Source organism: Drosophila persimilis, unplaced genomic scaffold (genome assembly GCF_003286085.1).
Source record: "Drosophila persimilis strain 14011-0111.01,24,50 unplaced genomic scaffold, DperRS2 tig00000000-arrow-pilon, whole genome shotgun sequence".
NCBI lineage: Eukaryota > Metazoa > Arthropoda > Insecta > Diptera > Drosophilidae > Drosophila > Drosophila persimilis.
This window is the reverse complement of record NW_020825288.1, coordinates 13,824,175-13,843,192: the sequence shown is the minus strand read 5'-3', so window position 1 is coordinate 13,843,192 and position 19,018 is coordinate 13,824,175. Positions and strand designations below refer to the sequence as shown.

Below are 19,018 nucleotides of genomic sequence, written 5' to 3'. Positions count from 1 at the left end.
TTGTTGGTGAATAAGGAGAGGGAGGAGGCTGTGCAGCTGCCAACTGGGTTACCTTACCTACCACCACCGCACATCACCACTAATACCACGACGAAACAGATGTCCCAACACTCACACGCACATACACTCTCACGCATTTAGTTCGGCTGCTGTTTCGTGTTTCGTGGCAAATTGGACATCTCATCATCATCATCAAACTGCGTTCACGCTCAGCTCTTAATGCTGCTCATTAATGGCCCAGAGAGATACTCTATTTTAATGGCCCACAGCAATACCAGCACCAATGCTCTCTCACACCTTTTGCATTTTATTGGCGCGCACATTTTTCATGTTTCACCTTTTGCTGCGTGTTTTGATTTACACACACACTCTCAAGCAGAAACACGAACGAGTGAGCGCACACACCCCCGCATGCTCTCTCATTCATGGCTCCCCTCCCATTGTCTGTTGGGGTTGGGGGAGCCATGTGCTGCGCTCTGCTCTCTTGACGTTGCTTCTCTCTTTCTTCCATCCATCTCTCTTTGAGGTGAGCGCCAAACTCATTTGTTGCTTGTTGTGTGTCGTCTTTCTCTTCTTCTTCAGCTTTTGGCCATTGGCTTTCTCTCTTGCGCTCCGCTCCTTGTCTCTTATTGTTGCACATGTATTTAAGGCATTTTTGCATAATTTCATACGAATTTACATATTTTATGTAGCTGTGTCGCGCTCTCGTTTGTGGCAAACTTCGATTTTTTTTTCGTACATATGTATATTTGCTGCTCAACTTGTCAGTCGTGTTTGTTGTGAGTGCGAGTGTATGCAGATAGTTGTCTATTGGGTGCCTGTGTGTGTCTGTGAGTGGGAGGGGGTGCTGGCCGCTGCTGCTGTATCTGTGATTGTCGTGCTCGTGTTTATGGCTCTTAATCGTTCGGCAGTCGATTCGGTTTTCAATCGTCGTTACCTGGTCTGCTCTCTGCCTCCAGCTGTCTCTTTCTGTCTTCCTCGGGTTTCTTGCGCTGCCCTGCTGTCTGCCCTCCTCTGGCATGCTGCTTGACTTTAATCTTCTCAATTACTCGCAATTTGCAAGTTGTATGAGCGCGCCTCTTTGGTGGGGTGTTGGTTAGGGGGGGGCTATGTCTGTCTGTCAGTGTCTCTCTTTCTCCCCGCCTGCTTGCTTGTGTGCCTGCGTGTATTCCGTTTCATTTTGCTTTTGCCATTCTTCTTATTCATGTTTTTGTACATTTTGCGCTTGTTTTGATTTCTTAATCTTTTTACCATAATTGATGGCAATTAAATTAAAGGTGTGTGAGTGGGTCTCTGTCTCTCTGTGTGTGCTTTTGCGTGTGTGTGAGTCGGCGGCCTCGTCGTGTTTGTTCGGCTGTCTGCTCTGCCTACTGCCACCGCCTGCCTGTTCGGGCCGGTTCGATGTCGCTGTCGATGTCGATGACGATGCGTTCAAATTGGCCAGCTCTCGGGGCTCGCCGGTGGAGATTGTTGCCTGTCATCTCTCGACCTCTTCTGCTCCCCCTCTCCCCAACGGCTCTCGCGTGACTCTTGTTTAGGTCCGTATGACACTTACAATTGGATTAATTCATTAAAAGAGTACAGCCATACAAGCAATACGAGATAATCAGAGATAATTAGAGGGAGATGCAATTTGTATCTTAATTACTGTTTCTACTATATTTTAGATTAGTCTACGTTTTTGCTGATTAAAACAGGATTCATATGGACAAATTTAATATAAAAAATATCTCATATAATTTCTCAATATCTATAAATACTTTGCATTTCATATCCGAACCGTTTTGTACTCTTCTAGACTCATAACTGTACTGTCAGCCCACGCCCACGCCCCTCTAGTCGGTGTCATACAGATACATCTAGAAAAGTGAGCGTCATACAGGTATAGGCGGTGTCATTCAAATTGCATTCTCCCATCAAAATTCACTCTTTTTTTTGTTTTTGTTTTTGTGTTTGTTCTGCGCGTCTCTTCTTTGGGACCTGCTCGCGTTTTGTCATTTTTGTGCGGTCTTTTATTGATTTGTTCAGATTGTATTTGCGGCTGGGCGGCGGCCTCTCTCTCGCTCTCTCCTGGGTGGGGTTTGCCTTGGTTTGATCTGGCGCTGGGACTGCTGCCGGTGGCATACTATAATTAAAGCGATTTAGTTAATTGATGTCAACACACAGCGTGCTAAGAATTCTGTTGCCTGCCACTGTGCCTTTGTGTGCGTGTGTGTGTGAGTTTGTTTCTCAGGCCCAATTTGTGTGCAATTTGTTGGCGAGTGTTTGTACCTGGTAAACGTTGAGAACAATAGGGTATATTGTCTGTAACAGGCATAGAAATCCTGAACACCTGGATCTATAGGTGGACTCAAAGATCAGTCACATTTTGTGTGCGTACTTAACTTTGTTTTCAAATATTGCCACGCTTTCCTTACGCTCCCGAAAATGTGATAGCATCTAACAAAACATTCATCCCATCCGAACGATGGGCATCATCTAGTCGGAACATCAACCATTGGTGCCTGCCTCTGCCTGCACGCCTGCCCCGTGAATGGGTATTAAATTGTTGACAATTGTTTTGAGCTTGAGAGAATTAACCTTTAGTTTGTTATGTCATGTTATTTGCTTTGTGCTTGAGCTTTTGTGTGTCGCCATTAAATAGATACTAATATTGCAGTTTTACTGTTGTCGTTGCAAATATCTAATTATTTATTGTGTATAATTGAGCAGACGTTTAGACAAACAGTGCGTTTCGGTGTTGTAAGGCAACAGATGGTACTAAATAAATGAAGTCTTGAATGGATATATAATTCCAGTGTCCCCCCTTTAGGATTCCCCTGAGTAATTTGTAATCTTTCAACTGCCATATACTTTTGAAGCGCACTGTAATGAAGCCAGAGACCACATAGAAGGAAAATCTGATCCAAAGGCCATAATCAATTGCATCACTAGGGGAAGGGGGTGGTGTGCAGTCTATTAAGATCTTTAGAATCAAGTGTTTATTTTTTACACTTCAATCAGCTATGCGAATCGAATGATTATCGAGTGAATATGCAAATCATTCATTCATATATGCATATTCAATCCAATTCAATCCGTGCGCACACATTCGAGCCAACTCCGGCAAACGGCAATTAGTGTAATCGCTATGCCAATATACGGAGGAGTGCTATCCAATTAAGCTTAGCTCCGGGGCTTACATCATGCCAAGCGGCCAATCGTCCAACCGTTCGGGCCATAAAGACACTACAAAACCCGACAAAAGCAACAACTAAAAGGAAATTAAATAAAAAATAGAGGAAAATCGACAAATGAAATCACAAATCGCAAACAGACACATAACCGGAGACAGCGACACAGTCAGAGTCAGAGCCAGAGCCAGGTCCAGAGACATCGACTCGCGTACAGTGGGTGGTGCACACACTCTCACACATGCTGACCTGTTTGGCCCCGGCTCAGTGAGGGGGAGGAGTACAGCAGTATGCTCCCGACCACTGTGTTCGGTTCACTCATGCATACAGATACAAAATGTAACTAAATTGACTTGCTGCCCGCCGCCGTCTCCCCTGCCGACTGTGGGGTACAGTTGTCAAGATTGACTAACTAACAAGCAAACCAAACTAAAACCAAACCAAACTAAACTAAAACTAAATCAACCACTGACAAGAAACACCTTTTGGCTCGGGTAACAGGAGTAGAAACCCATAAAAAAATAAATAACAAGCTATAAACGTGGCGTGCGAATGATGAAACATTAGATACCCTTAAACGGTAGAGTGAATGGTTCCTGTGGGAATAGCACATATGATTGTGCAGGATTGTGTGGAATGATATCTGTTTTGTGATGTTTGTTGGAAAATCAGAACCATGAAAGTGCTGAACCTTATAGAGAGCCTTGACTACTGGGGTTTCATCTAAAACATCGAACCTGACGATCAGAACTCGTAATAGTACTCTGATTCTGATATGTCTTTCTGCAGAAGAGCCAAATGAGAGCAGAATTCTTGAATTCTTTGAGATTGGTTTGAAAATAGATTGCGGGAAGTTGGGTCATAGTTTGTTCCTTCCTTTGCGTGGCAAAGACATCACATTAAACTAATATGACCCTTCCGGCGAGGGTATCCCAACGGAAAACAATTACCACACTGACTCATGCTCGTAGGTGGGAGGTGGGAGAAAGGGGAGGGCCACACAGGAGCAGCAGCAGTCAGGCCGCATTTGAGCTCCTTGCAATCTACTCACACGAACACACACACGCACACAACCATGCACATCCATGCACACACATAATCATCGCACACCCACCATTCACACTCTCCCCCTCACACGCACACACCACACTCTACAACAAAAGTCAACTTTCAACTTGTGTGTTTGCCCAACTGCGACGAAGCGAACTAATAAATTTCTACTTTGTTTTCTCTCTCTCCCCAACACCTACCAACCCCCTCAACCTCCAACCCAAAACCCCCTCTCAATCATTTTTGCAGATTCAAGAAAACTCTGCCCAACAACAGAGACACAGACTTTTGTGCGCCGGTGTGTGTGAGTTGGTTTGTTGGTATAGTTTTTGTGGAGGAATGGCAATGATGTAGACCAGAGCCGATGCCACGATGATGATGATCCGATCCCGATAATGATTATGGGGATGATGGTGATAATGAGCATGATGAGGCCGCAGGGGCAGACCCAGAACGCTGGCTTCTGCCACAGCAACAGCAACAGCCAGCGCCAGCGCCAGCGCCAGCAGCAACAGCAGCAGCGGCAGCAGAGAAGTTAAGACGAAGTTTTTCGCGGAAAGTACAGCAACACAGCAATGTGGAAAATTGTAAATACTACGAAGTTGAGCGAAAACGGAGAACGCAGAAAAACTAAACGCGCAAAAAGAAGAATTTTCTCTCACTCTCCTCCTGTCACCCAGCCTTAGAGGCCATAAAGAGCGAGCGAGAGAGAGAATCAGAGCAACAGCAGCAGCAGCAGATAAACAAAAAAAAGAAAAAACTGTCGTAAAAAGGCAGTCATAAAGGAAAAACCCACCACTTAATAGTGGCCAACAGCAGCAACAACAACTGTAAGAATTTCAATTTCCAGCAAAAAAAAAAAAAAAGAAAATAGAAAAGAGAAACAAAAGCAGCAGCAGCAGCAGCAGCAGGAACAACAATGCAAAACGAGAAAATCCTGGCAGAGAAAAAGTTCAAGTCTGAAGTAGAAAAACCACTTAAAACGTCGATGAAACGTCTATGGGACAGCGTGACAGAGACCAAACGGACGGACAGGACAGAGAGAGCTAGAGAGAAGAGCAGAGCAGAGCATAAGAGAGAGTTCAAGAGTTTCTTAAAAAGGAGTCTGGGAGAGTGAGAGAGCGTGGCGCGCGTGCTACAAGGAGCAGCAGGGGCAGTTGTTTTTTGAGGGGTATTTAGTGGTAGGAAAGGTGGTGTGGCCCGTCTCTGTGTGCGTGTTTGTGTGTGTGCTGGTGGTCACGCAAGACGTGCCAGCGGCAACGTAAACGCCAGAGCGAAACAAAGGCAGCTGCAATTGCACCTTTAGCGCGCTCTGCTCTGCTCTCCTTCCAGCCCCCAAGGTATATAACCGCGAAGGTAGGGCAGTCCGCGTGAGAGTGCAGCCCAAGACCTGCCTGCCTTACCCGCCCTCGGCAATATACCTTGAGAGTGCAGTCCAAGGAGCGCGCAAGAGTCAGGCTCAGAGAGGGAGAGAGAGTAACCAAGCGAGAAAAAAAACAGAAAGAGAGAGAGAGCTCAGACAAAGCCGAGGCTTGACGCGTTGTCGCGCTTTGACGTCACCTTCGGCTTTATTCGAAATTCGCAAAGCAAGGAGCGAGGAACGGAACGAGGAGCGCGCGCGAATAAAAAAACCAAGACGCAAGTGGGGAACGCCAAAGAAGAAGAAGAAGAAGAAGAAGAAGAAGGAGGAAAAGGCGAAGGAGAGCTAGAGCCGAAACAGGAACGAGCAGAAACGAGTCGGGTCGGTCGTCGCGTACCGAAAGGGGGGAAAATTGACGCATTCCAAAGACGCGGTTCGGTTCGGTTCGGTTCGGTTACAGGGGAAGGGGACGGGGGACGGGGGCCGCATTGTTGTTGTCGTTGCTGCTGCAATACCGGTATTTCTGTGCTGGGTGTCGTGTCTCTCACGTGAACCGTCTCTCTCTCTTCATACAGTGTGTGGGAGCCAGGAAAGCGCCAACCTGCTCCGATATCCAAGTGATACCCCTATCGTGTGCCCCCCGCAATCGAAGGCAAATGCAACAAACAAGCGGAAGAACAACTCTATTATGGGCCGCTCCAAGTTTCCCGGGAAACCCTCCAAGTCGATCAATCGTAAGCGGATAAGTGTCCTGCAATTGGAGGAAGATGCTGCTGCCACCGAAGCAACAACGGAGCAACAGCAGCAACAGCAGCAGCAGCAGAGTGGACAGAGCGCTGGATCGGCGGCTGCGCGGGAGAAGGGCAACAATTGTGATAACGACGAGGATGACAATGCCCCAGGCGGTGCCTCCATCAGTGGAACAGGCGGCGGTGGCAGCTCTGAAGCCACAAACAACAGCAGCAGTGGCGGTGGCAGTGGCAGCAATGGATCGACAGGAGGCACCACCAATGGCAGCGGGGTGAATGGCGGAGGAGGAGGCGGAGGTACGCATCACAAGAGTGCAACCGCTGAGAACTCTGAGGATCTCCAGGAGGAGGAGCAGGATGAAGACGATGACAGTGCTAGTGCCAGTGGCAGCCACAATGGCGAAAAGAGGACAACAACGACAGCCCACTCCACCGCCGCCGCCGCTGCCGGTCCCTTTGTGGTCAGCAGTGCATTGCTGCAACGTGCCCGAAAGGGGGGCAACAAGAAGTTCAAGAACTTGAATCTGGCCCGAGGCGAGGTGATGCTGCCCTCGACATCGAAACTGAAGCAGCAACAGCAACAACAATTGCAACTTAATTGCCCCGCTGTATCCGCATCCGCCTCCACCTCCGCCTCTGCCTCTGCCAGCTCTGTGCCCGCCCCCTCCCCCTGCTCTGCCTCAACGTCTTCTGCTTCTTCTGCTGTGGCAGTGTCTCCCCCAACGACATTGCCACCTGGCGGCGTCTCACCTAGTGGAGGGGCAGCAGTAGCAGCAGCAGGAGGAGGAGGAGGAGGAGGCGGAGTAGGAGCCGGGAACCCCAGGTCTGTGGTGGAATCGGGCGAAGATGTTCCATTGGTAAGTCTCGTTTGTTGTGTGTGGTGGCTGCTCTCTGGCTCTGTGTTTCGCTTTATTTATGAATAAGTTTAAGCCGCTTTTCCAACGCTACCCCTCCCCATCCCCCCTTCTGGCCTCTTCCCCGCCCTGATACCTGCCACAGATTTTCTGTTGGCCTGGGGATTGCGTGTGCTGCAACCCCCATCCTGATATTACCATTTCCCCTCCGCCCCACAGAATGTAAATAAAGAAGAGGGAGCCCTCTCTCCACTCTCCCCTCTCCGCTGCATCGCTCGCTTACCTGCTTAATTGGCTTTTATGACGTTTTAGCGCTCTTTGCAACTTCCACATGTGGTGTCGTGTCTGTCGTGTCTGGGGTGTGTACCCCATTCGGTGGCAGATACTTAGTAACTTGTTTTTAGCCTTAAACCGTAGCCATAGCCGTATACCCCTCTCCCCTTCCCCTGCTGTCCTTACTCCTGCTTCTTTTCTGCTTTCCTCCTTTCCTGCCTCTTCTTTCGCTTGCATTTTCGAGTTTGTTTCCCCCCCATCCTATCTATCCGCCCTTTTGCTTACCTCTACCGAGCCCCGTAGTCAGTTAGTGCATGAATTATTGATTTTGTGGCGGAACCCCCGATCCGAACCCTTTTTATGAACGCCCTTTTCCGTTTCGCACTCTTGCAGAAGCGCAGGTTGAGCGAAATGCCCAGCGAAGGAGGGGCCGCAGAGGCCTCAGCGGCCACAGCAGCTGGAAACGGAGGAGCAGCAGCATCAGGTGGAGCACCAGGACCAGGCGGAGCACCAGCAGCAGGAGGCAGTCCGAAGTCAACAACGGCCACAGCGACAGCTCCTGCTCCTGCTTCTGCTCCCGTCAAACAGAAGAAAACTGTGACATTCAGGAATGTCCTCGAGACGAGCGACGACAAGTCGGTGGTGAAGCGGTTCTACAATCCGGACAATCGCACGCCCCTCGTCTCGATCATGAAGAAGGACTCGCTGAACCGGGCAATGGCCTACTCCCGCAGCGGCGAGTGCATCGTCCGGCCCTCCATTCTCTCCAAGATACTCAACGTGAACTCGAACATCGACAAACTCAATTCGCTCAAGTTTCGATCGGCCCCGCAAGCAGCGGGCCAGGAGGCAGGAGGAGCCCCGAATGTGTTTGGCTTCTCGCGGGCCTTTGGGGCGCCCATGGAGGAGGATGAGGCCGAGTCGGAGGCCGTCACCTTCCGACGCAACGACTCGGAGGACGAGGACATGGAGGAGGACGAGGGAAGCGATGAGGCCGACGAACAGCAGGAGGAAGACGACGACCAGGAGCAGGACAACGACGAGGCTGCCTCGGAGAAGAGTGCCGGCGAGGAGTTGCCCGAAAAGGACTCGTCCTCCTCCTCCGAGGAGAAGCAGCTCGTGCTGGACACGCACTTTGTCCTGCCAAAGCGTAGCACCCGCTCCTCGAGGATCATCAAGCCCAACAAGCGGCTGCTCGAAGAGGGGGCCATCGTCCGGAATCCCACACCCAAGGCCAAGCCCAAGAACTACTTTGGCCTGGGATCGGAGCCGGGATCGTCCTCCTCCGCCTCCGCCGCCAGAAAGGAGACGTTTCCCAGCTTTGGGGGCCTGAAGCTCAACAACAACAGCAGCAGCAGCAGCAGCAGTAGCAGCTTTGTGCTCTGGCAGCCGCGTCTCCAGGTGCAGATGGACACCAAGCCGACCGCTGCCTTTGGCGCCACATCCCCTCACAGTGCCATTCCGCCAACAGCAGGCGTGTCCTTCGGGACACTCGCGTCGACAGGTGAGAGCATCCCCCACCCATTTGAAACCCCTTCTAATCCCTTGGTTCCCCCCCGCCCCTTGATAGGTGCCTCAACGACCTGTGCTGTGTGCTGCACAGCCGTCAGCAGCAAGGAGGTGGCCCAGGAACGCAAGTACGGGATCGTGGCGTGCGATGTGTGCCGCAAATTCATCTCGAAGATGACAAAGAAATCCATATCGGCCAACTCCTCGTCCGCCTCGGCCTCAGCCAGTGCCGCGGGCACTTCGGGCCCCACGCAGCTGCAGTGCAAAGGAACAGAGGGTACGAGTCCCTTGAGATCTGTGTCAGAGATGATGCCCCAACTAATCTCTGCCTGTATCCTCCCCCCAGGAACCACCTGCAGCATTCATTCGCCGAAGAGCAGCCTCCTGAAGAACTTCAAGAAGCTCTACAAGGAGCGCTGCACCGCCTGCTGGCTGAAGAAGTGCCTCGTCTCGTTCCAGCTGCCGGCGGCGCACAGGAGTCGATTGGCGGCCATCCTGCCAGCGAATATGGCGCCCAGGGACAACAAGTCTGGAGCGGAACTGCTGTCGCCCACAGGGGTCGGAGGAAGCCTACGATTCGCGCCCAGCTCTTCGAATGGGAGCAACGGATCCTCCTCCTCCTCCTCTGGGGCGGCTGTGTCCTCCGTCAAGTGGAAATCGAATGCAGATGCCACGTCTGCTCCAGTGTCGGCGCTGACGTCCATCAAGGCGAATCCTTTGGCCGAGAACAATGTGACCTTTGGCAGCACGCCACTCCTGCGACCAGCCATCCTCGAGAAGCCCCTGTTCCTGAAGATTACCAGTGCGACGGATCAGAAGGTGCCCGCCTCCGTCTCCACAGAGGTGCCTGCGATTAGTCCCAATCCAGAGGCCAAGGCCACGCGAAAGGCGAGCAAACAGGAGAAGGAAAGGGAAAAGGAGAAGGCCAGGGAGCTGGACAGCGAAAGGGAGAAATCTTCAGAAGAAACGCCTGCCACAGAAGCTCCGCAAAAGGAAGAACAGCAGCAGCCAGAACAGGAGGCCACAGGAGCAGCCCAGGCGGAAGAGGGGGACACCCTAAAGAGGCAAAGGATTGACCTCAAGGGCCCCCGGGTGAAGCATGTCTGCCGCAGTGCCTCCATAGTTCTGGGTCAGCCACTGGCCACTTTTGGCGAGGATCAGGTCGAGGAGGAGCAGCAGCAGCAGCAGCAGAACGATGGTCCAGCAGAGCCATCATCTGGAGGAGCTGCCGACAAGACAGCTCCCATGCTGACGGATGAAAACGATAATTGTGCCACCTGCACGACAACGACAGCCACAACGACAACGTCTCTCTCCAGTGAAGACACCAAGGCCAAGAATACTCAAACAGAGGCTAAGAAGGGAGCGGCAGGAGTGAAAGTCACAACCAGAAACGCAGCCGCCGTGACGACCTCCTCCGCCTCGAGCCTGAAGCCCAGGAACGGAGACATCATCACGGGCGGCGCCAACAGCAGCAGCAGCCAACAGTCGGCGTCGTCGTCCGTGCTGGCAGCGGGAGTCGCAGTCGGAGCCAGTCGAAGGACAAAGGATCGCCAGCAGCAGCACCACCACCAGCAGCAGCGGACTCTCATATCGATAGACTTTTGGGAGAACTACGACCCGGCGGAGGTCTGTCAGACGGGCTTCGGCCTGATCGTCACCGAGACGGTGGCCCAGCGGGCGCTGTGCTTCCTGTGCGGATCCACGGGGCTGGATCCGCTGATCTTCTGCGCCTGCTGCTGCGAGCCGTATCATCAGTATTGCGTGCAGGACGAGTACAACCTGAAGCACAGCTCCTTCGAGGACACCACGCTGATGAACAGCCTGCTGGAGACGTCGCTGAGTGGCGCCCACTCGTCGCTCAATCAGCTGACGCAGCGCCTCAACTGGCTGTGCCCGCGCTGCACAGTGTGCTACACCTGCAACATGTCCTCGGGCTCGAAGGTCAAGTGCCAGAAGTGCCAGAAGAACTACCACAGCACGTGCCTGGGCACCAGCAAGCGGCTCCTCGGGGCGGACAGGCCTCTCATCTGCGTGAACTGCCTGAAGTGCAAGTCCTGCAGCACCACGAAGGTGTCGAAGTTCGTGGGCAACCTGCCCATGTGCACGGGCTGCTTCAAGCTGCGGAAGAAGGGCAACTACTGCCCGATCTGCCAGAAGTGCTACGACGACAACGACTTCGACCTGAAGATGATGGAGTGCGGCGACTGCAACCAGTGGGTGCACTCCAAGTGCGAGGGCCTCAGCGACGAGCAGTACAATCTGCTCAGCACCCTGCCCGAATCGATCGAGTTCATTTGCAAGCGGTGCGCCCGCCGCGACAGCTCGCGCCTGAAGGCCGACGAGTGGCGGCAGGCGGTGATGGAGGAGTTCAAAGCCAGTTTGTACAGTGTCCTCAAGCTGCTCAGCAAGTCGCGACAGGCGTGCGCCCTCCTCAAGCTCAGTCCCAGGAAGAAGCTGCGCTGCACGTGTGGCGCGGCAGCCGCCAACGGCCAAGGCCAGGGCCAGGGCCAGGGCAAGCTGCAGCCGAAGGCTCTGCAGTTCAGCAGCGGCTCGGACAACGGCCTCGGCAGCGACGGGGAGTCGCAGAACAGCGACGACGTGTACGAGTTCAAGGAGCAGTCCCGGAACGTCAATCTGCACAATTCCAAGGGCAGATCCGCTGCGACGAAGGCCTGCTCCTGCTCCTGTCAGCAGCAGCAGCAACAGCCGCTGTCGCACTCGTTCAGCCTCGTGGACATCAAGCAGAAGATTGCGGGCAACGCGTACGTCTCGCTGGCGGAATTCAACTACGACATGAGCCAGGTGATCCAGCAGAGCCACTGCGACGAGCTGGACATTGCCTACAAGGAGCTGCTGAGCGAGCAGTTCCCCTGGTTCCAGAACGAGACGAAGGCCTGCACGGACGCCCTCGAGGATGACATGTTCGAGTCGAGTCGCTACGAGGACCAGCTGCAGCTGCAGCATCAGCAGGAGGCCGGGCCCTGCGCCTCCGCCTCCGTCTACGCCGAGCACTCGTCCTCGTCGCAGGTGGCCCGCGCGGGCGTGCTGGACATACCCCTCGAGGAGGTGGACGATCTCGGCAGCTGTTGCGGCATCAAGATGCGGCTGGACACGCGCGTCTGCCTCTTTTGCCGCAAGAGCGGCGAGGGGCTCTCGGGCGAGGAGGCGCGACTCCTGTACTGCGGCCACGACTGCTGGGTGCACACGAACTGCGCCATGTGGTCCGCGGAGGTGTTCGAGGAGATCGACGGGTCGCTGCAGAATGTCCACAGTGCGGTGGCCCGCGGGCGGATGATCAAGTGCACCGTCTGCGGGAATCGCGGCGCCACCGTTGGCTGCAATGTGCGCTCCTGCGGGGAGCACTACCACTACCCCTGCGCGCGGAGCATCGAGTGCGCCTTCCTCACGGACAAGTCCATGTACTGTCCGACGCATGCGAGGAATGGCAACGCCCTCAGGGCCAATGGCTCGCCCAGCGTCACGTACGAGTCCAACTATGAGGTCTCCCGCCCCGTCTACGTGGAACTGGACCGCAAGCGGAAGAAGCTCATAGACCCGGCGAAGGTGCAGTTCCACATCGGATCCCTGGAGGTGCGGCAGCTGGGAACCGTTGTGCCGCGCTTCTCCGACTCCTACGAGGCGGTTGTCCCCATCAACTTCCTGTGCAGCCGCCTATACTGGTCCTCGAAGGAGCCCTGGAAGATCGTGGAGTACACGGTGCGCACCACCATCCAGAACAGCTGCTCCTCGACCCTCACCGCACTGGACGTGGGACGCAACTACACGGTGGACCACTCGAATCCCAATGGCCACGTGGTGCAGCTGGGACTAGCGCAGATCGCCCGCTGGCACAGCAGCTTGGCCTCAAGGAGCGACCTCCTGGGCGCCACAGACGGCGCAGACGGATGGAGCGACTATCCCCATCCGCATCCGCATCCCAATTCGTGTGTCCCGCCGGACGAGAACACAGAGGAGGAGCCGCAACATAATGCAGACCTGCTGCCGCCAGAGATCAAGGATGCCATATTCGAGGATCTGCCGCACGAGCTGCTCGACGGCATCTCCATGCTGGACATCTTCATGTACGAGGATCTGGCGGACAAGTCCGACCTGTTTGCCATCAGCGAGCAGTCGAAGGACGGCACCAACGGACCAGCAGGATCGCACCAGGCGACGCCGCATCCCATCTGCGACGAGGACACCCGCAACTCAAACAACAGTCTGACGGGCGGCGGTGCCGGCGGAGGCGGCAGCTGTTGGCCCGCCAGCAATCCCGTGGAGGATGCCATGCTCTGCGCCGCCGCCCGCAGCTCCACCCAGGTGCAGGTGCTCAAGACGCGCGCCTGGCCGAAGCTGGACGGCAACAGTGTGGCGGCCATTAAGCGGCGCAAGCTGTCCAAGAACCTGGCCGAGGGCGTCCTGCTCAGCCTGAGCAATCAGCAGCGCTCCAAGAAGGAGATGGCCACCGTCGCCGGGGTCTCGCGGAGGCAGTCGGTCAGCGAGGAGGCCTCCACGTCCACGGTGCGCAGCAAGACCTTCACCTGGAGCGCGGCCAAGCGGTACTTTGAGAAGTCCGGTGGCCCGGAGGGAGCCAGGGAGGAGCCCGCCAAGATGCGCATCATGCAGATGGACGGCGTGGACGACTCCATAACGGAGTTCCGCATCATCGGGGGCGACGGCAACCTGTCGACGGCGCAGTTCACGGGACAGGTGAAGTGCGATCGGTGCCAGTGCACGTACCGCAACTACGACTCCTTCCAGCGGCATCTGCCCAACTGCGAGCAGATGTCCGCCAGCGAATCGGAGTCGGAGCACGCACACGCCCAGCAGCTGAGCGCCGAGAGCCTCAACGAGCTGCAGAAGCAGGCCCTGGCCGCTGCCACGCTGGGAAATGTCGGGGGACTCAACTACCTGCAGACGACCTCCTTCCCGCAGGTGCAGAGCCTGGGATCCCTGGGCCAGTTCGGACTCCAGGGCCTGCAGCAGCTGCAGCTGCAGCCGCAGTCGCTCGGCAACGGCTTCTTCCTGTCGTCGCAGCCGACGACCCACCAGGCGACGGCCAACGGCACGGACGAGCTGCAGATATACGCCAACTCCCTGCAGAGTCTCGCGGCCAATCTGGGCGGAGGCTTCACCCTGTCGCAGCCCCAGGTGGCGGCCCAACAGCAGCCACAGCTCATCGCGGTGTCCACCAACCCGGATGGCACCCAGCAGTTCATCCAGCTGCCGCAGACGATGCAGGCGACGACGACAGCGGCGCCGGCGGCCACCTACCAGACGCTGCAGGCCACCAACTCGGACAAGAAGATCGTCCTGCCGCTGAATGGGGCCGGCAAACCGCTCAAGACGGTGGCCACCAAGGCCGGCCAGCAGGCGACGGCGGCGGCCAAGCAGAAGCAACTCAAGTCCGGCGGGGGCCATCACCAGGTGAAGCCCATCCAGGCGAAGCTGCAGCCGCAGCCACAGCAGCACCACCAGGTGCACCACCAGCACCAGGTGCACCACCAGCAGCAGCAGCACCCGGGGATCACGGTGGCCAGCAATGGACAGCTGCTGGGGCAGGGCATGCTGCAGCCGCAGCTCCTCTTCCAGAGCAATGCCCAGCAGCAGCATCCGCAGCTGATCCTGCCGCAGCACACCCAGCCGCAGAACATCATCTCGTTCGTGACGGGGGACGGGAGCCAGGGCCAGCCGCTGCAGTACATATCGATACCGACGACGAGCGACTTCAAGCCGCAGGCCCAGGCGGCGCCCACATTCCTGACGGCCGCCCCGGGCGGGGGGGCCACCACCACCTACCTGCAGACGGACGCCAGCGGGAATCTGGTGCTGACCACGGCGCCCTCCAACTCGGGCCTGCAGATGCTGCAGTCGCAGCCGCAGGTGATCGGAACCCTCATCCAGCCGCAGACACTGCAGCTGGCCACGACATCGGCGGCGGGGGACGGCAGTGCCATCCAGAATGGACAGAATGTCCAGCAGCCGCTCATCCTGGGCGGAGCCACAGGAGGCGGCACGACAGGGCTGGAGTTCGCCACCGGGGGACCGCAGGTCATCCTGGCCACGCAGCCCATGTACTACGGCCTCGAGACGATCGTCCAGAACACGGTGATGTCCTCGCAGCAGTTCGTGTCGACAGCAATGCCGGGGGTCCTCAGCCAGAACGCCAGCTTCTCGGCCACCACGACGCAGGTGTTCCAGGCGAGCAAAATCGAACCGATTGTGGATCTGCCCGCCGGCTATGTGGTGCTCAACAATGCGGCAGACGGCAGTGGCAGTACGTTCCTGAATGCCGCCAGTGTGCTCCAGCAGCAGCAGCAACAGCAGCAGAGCCAGGAAGAGCTGCTGCAGAATGCCAGCTTTCAGTTCCAGACGGTGCCGCAGACATCCTCGTCGGCGGAGTACTCCTCCGCCCCTCTGGTGGTCACCGCCAAGATTCCGCCCGTGACGCAGATGAAGCGAGCCGCGAATGCAAAGGCCAACAACATCTCCGCTGGTGGTGGTGGGGGCGTAGGAAAGGTGCCGCCACAGCCCCAGGTAGTGAACAAGGTGCTGCCCACGAGCATAGCCACACAGCAGGCCCAGCAGCAGCAGCAGCAGCTGAAGAACGCGGCAGCAGCGGCGGCAGGGAAGCAGCAGCAACAGCAACAGGGTGGCGGATCCCAGGGGCAGATGAAGAGCAAGGCCACGGCGGGATCCGCATGCGGAGCACCGCCCAGCATCGCCTCGAAGCCGCTGCAGAAGAAGACGAATCTGATACGGCCCATCCACAAGCTGGAGGTGAAGCCGAAGCTGATGAAGCCCACGCCCAAGCAGCAGCAACAGCAGCAGCAGCCACAGGCGATGCCTGTCGTGCAGCTGCAGCAGCAGCAGCACCAGCAGCAACATCCACAGGTGCAGCATCCTCCGGTGATTAGCCAAGTGCCCGCCAAGGTGACGATCATCCAACAACAGCAGCAGCAGCAGCATCGGCCACAGCAGCCGCAACAACTGATGCAGCAGCAGCCGCAGCAACAGCAACAGATGCAACAGCAGCAAATGCAACAGCAACAGCAGCAGCAGCAACAGATACTCATCCAACAGCAGCCGCAATCCCAGCCAGCGATGCCCATCATCACGATTGCAGAGGCGCCACCATCGATGGCCGCGCAGTTCGTGATGGAAACCCAAGTGCTCGAGCAGCAGCAGCAGCAGCCGGAGATGATCAATCGCTTGCAGCACTTTGCTGGGAGCAGCTGCCTGCCCACCAATGTGGTGAATCCTTTGCAGCTGCAGGCGACGCCCTGCACCAGCATCACCATGACGAGCACGAGCACCACCAGCACCACGACCAGCATCAACTGTCGACCCACGAACCGCGTGCTGCCGATGCAGCAGCGCCAGGAGCCAGCGCCGCTGCCGAACGAGCCCGTGGTGCCGTCGCCCACGCCGCCCAAGCCCCTCGTGGAGCAGCAGGTGAACCTCCAGATATCCAGCGTGTCCAAGTGCTACGCCCAGAAGACGGTAGCCTCGCCATCGCCCTTGCCGTCGCCTGTTTACGAGGCAGAGCTGAAGGCGGCCGCTGCGCTGGAGAGCATCGCTCTGACCTCGATGGCCACCATCCTGGAGGAGGACCCGGAGCAGGAGGAAGAGGAGGAGGAGGAGGAGGAGCAGCAGCAGCCCACAGAGTCCATCTACATGGAGGGATTGTACGAGAAGCAGCAGCCGGAGGCCAAGAGCGAAGTTCTCCTGATCCAGCAGCAGCAGCAACAGCAGCACCAGCACCAGATGGTGAGCAATGGCTACCTGCTGGAAAAGCACAGCTACCAGGAGCCCTCGGTGCCCATGGACACGGACAATCCCTACGACGAAGATCTCGACGACGATGAGGACGAGGACGACGACTTCAGCCTGAAGATGGCCACGTCCGCGTGCAACGACCACGAGATGTCCGACAGCGAGGAGCCGGCCGTCAAGGAGAAGATCAGCAAGATCCTGGACAACCTCACGAACGACGACTGTGCCGATTCGATAGCCACAGCGACGACGGCCGAAGTGGAGGCCACAGCCGCCGGCTACCAGCAGATGGTGGAGGATGTCCTGGCCACCACTGCGGCGGCAGCAGCAGTCTCTTCCTCCTCGGCGCCCTCTGCGTTCGAGGCCACGGCCGAGGAAACGGCAGCCGTGGAGGCAGCCGCCACCTACATCAACGAAATGGCCGAGGCGCATGTCCTGGAGCTGAAGGAGCTACAAAATGGCGTCGAACTGGAGCTCAAGAAGCATCAGCAGCAGCAACAGCAGCAGCAACAGGAGGCGTCCACGAAGGAACAGCAGCAGCAGCAGCAGCAGGAGGAGGAAGCAGCCGCCTCCGTGGCCATGGAGGTGCCCACAGCAGCGGCCCCAGAACCGCCGCCACCGATGCGCGAGCCGAAGAAGATCAGCGGCCCGCATCTGCTGTACGAGATCCAGAGCGAGGACGGATTCACGTACAAGTCCAGCTCGATAGCCGAGATCTGGGAGAAGGTCTTCGAGGCGGTGCAGGTGGCCAGGCGGGCCCACGGCCTCACGCCGCTGCCCGAGGGACCGCTGGCCGATATGGGTGGCATTCAGATGATTGGCCTGAAGACGAACGCCCTCAAGTACCTCATCGAGCAGCTGCCGGGGGTGGAGAAGTGCTCCAAGTACACGCCCAAGTACCACAAGCGCAACGGGAATGTGTCGATTGCGGCAAGTGCCGGTGGACACGCCTCCGCAGGCAGTGGAGGCAGCGCAGCAGCGCTGGCAGCCCTGGCTGCCGCTGGCGCGGATGCCCAAGCTTTGCTGGACTACGGCTCGGACCAGGATGAGTTGCAGGAAAACGCGTACGATTGTGCGCGCTGTGAGCCGTATGCGACTCGATCCGAATACGACATGTTCAGCTGGCTGGCCTCCAGGCACCGCAAGCAGCCCATTCAGGTGTTTGTGCAGCCCTCGGACAACGAGCTGGTCCCAAGGTAAGTGGCTTATTCGGTCCCCTATGGGAGGAGTCCCACTGACTTGGACTTTCCTTTGCAGAAGAGGAACGGGCAGCAATCTACCGATGGCCATGAAGTACAGGACCTTGAAGGAGACCTACAAGGACTATGTGGGCGTATTCCGTTCCCATATCCATGGACGTGGTCTCTACTGCACCAAGGACATCGAAGCGGGTAGGTGTCGTGGATGTGGAGTGGAGAGTGGGGAGCCTCATGAAAGAAATTCCCTCCCATTTTCGCAGGTGAAATGGTCATTGAATACGCTGGCGAGCTGATTCGCTCCACGCTGACGGACAAGAGGGAGCGCTACTACGACAGTCGCGGCATCGGCTGCTACATGTTCAAGATCGATGACAACCTGGTGGTGGATGCCACCATGCGGGGCAATGCGGCCCGTTTCATCAATCACTCCTGTGAGGTGAGTACTTTTCAAGCATTGATTACCCTTTACCTGTGGGCTTATATTAATTTGTATGCGATTTTGCAGCCAAATTGCTACTCAAAGGTCGTCGATATACTGGGGCACAAGCACATCATTATCTTTGCGCTGCGCCGCATTGTGCAGGGCGAGGAGCTGACCTACGATTACAAGTTCCCCTTCGAGGACGAGAAGATACCCTGCTCGTGCGGCTCCAAGCGATGCCGCAAGTACTTAAATTAGAACCCAAGGATGGATGGAATATATACTCAGTATCGGAGACAACGGAAACATGAAACATGAAAAAAGAAACACTTGTAGTTAACGGTTATTTGCGATCTATGTTTGATCTATCGTGATATACTTTTCGTTTTATACATACTCCCCCCCCGCCAGCCCCACAAAATAGAACACCCCTATGAAAAAGTCTTAAGTAAATGTAAGAGTTAAACAGTTGATATTATTATATATCCTATATATATATATATATATATACATATATCTATACACGCATACACATACAGCATACAGCATACACATTCATATAAATAGTATAAACATGTATATCTGAAAAAGAGCATGAATAAGGAGCACATATTAAGCGGCAGCAGCAGCAACGAATGCAACATAGAATCC

The 19,018-nt window shown here is 55.9% G+C and overlaps 1 protein-coding gene across 1 annotated transcript; it reads left to right on the top strand.

Moving 5' to 3' along the window:
• Positions 1-4,519: 4,519 nt before the first annotated feature.
• On the top strand, positions 4,520-18,833 carry LOC6587342 (histone-lysine N-methyltransferase trithorax). The gene is made up of 9 exons (XM_026995454.1): positions 4,520-5,053; positions 6,159-7,189; positions 7,853-8,963; positions 9,030-9,245; positions 9,315-10,464; positions 10,504-17,943; positions 18,005-18,138; positions 18,207-18,382; positions 18,452-18,833. Exons 2-9 carry the CDS (start codon positions 6,272-6,274, stop codon positions 18,623-18,625), a joined length of 11,319 nt encoding a protein of 3,772 aa, XP_026851255.1. The 5' UTR covers positions 4,520-5,053; positions 6,159-6,271; the 3' UTR covers positions 18,626-18,833.
• Positions 18,834-19,018: the final 185 nt, after the last annotated feature.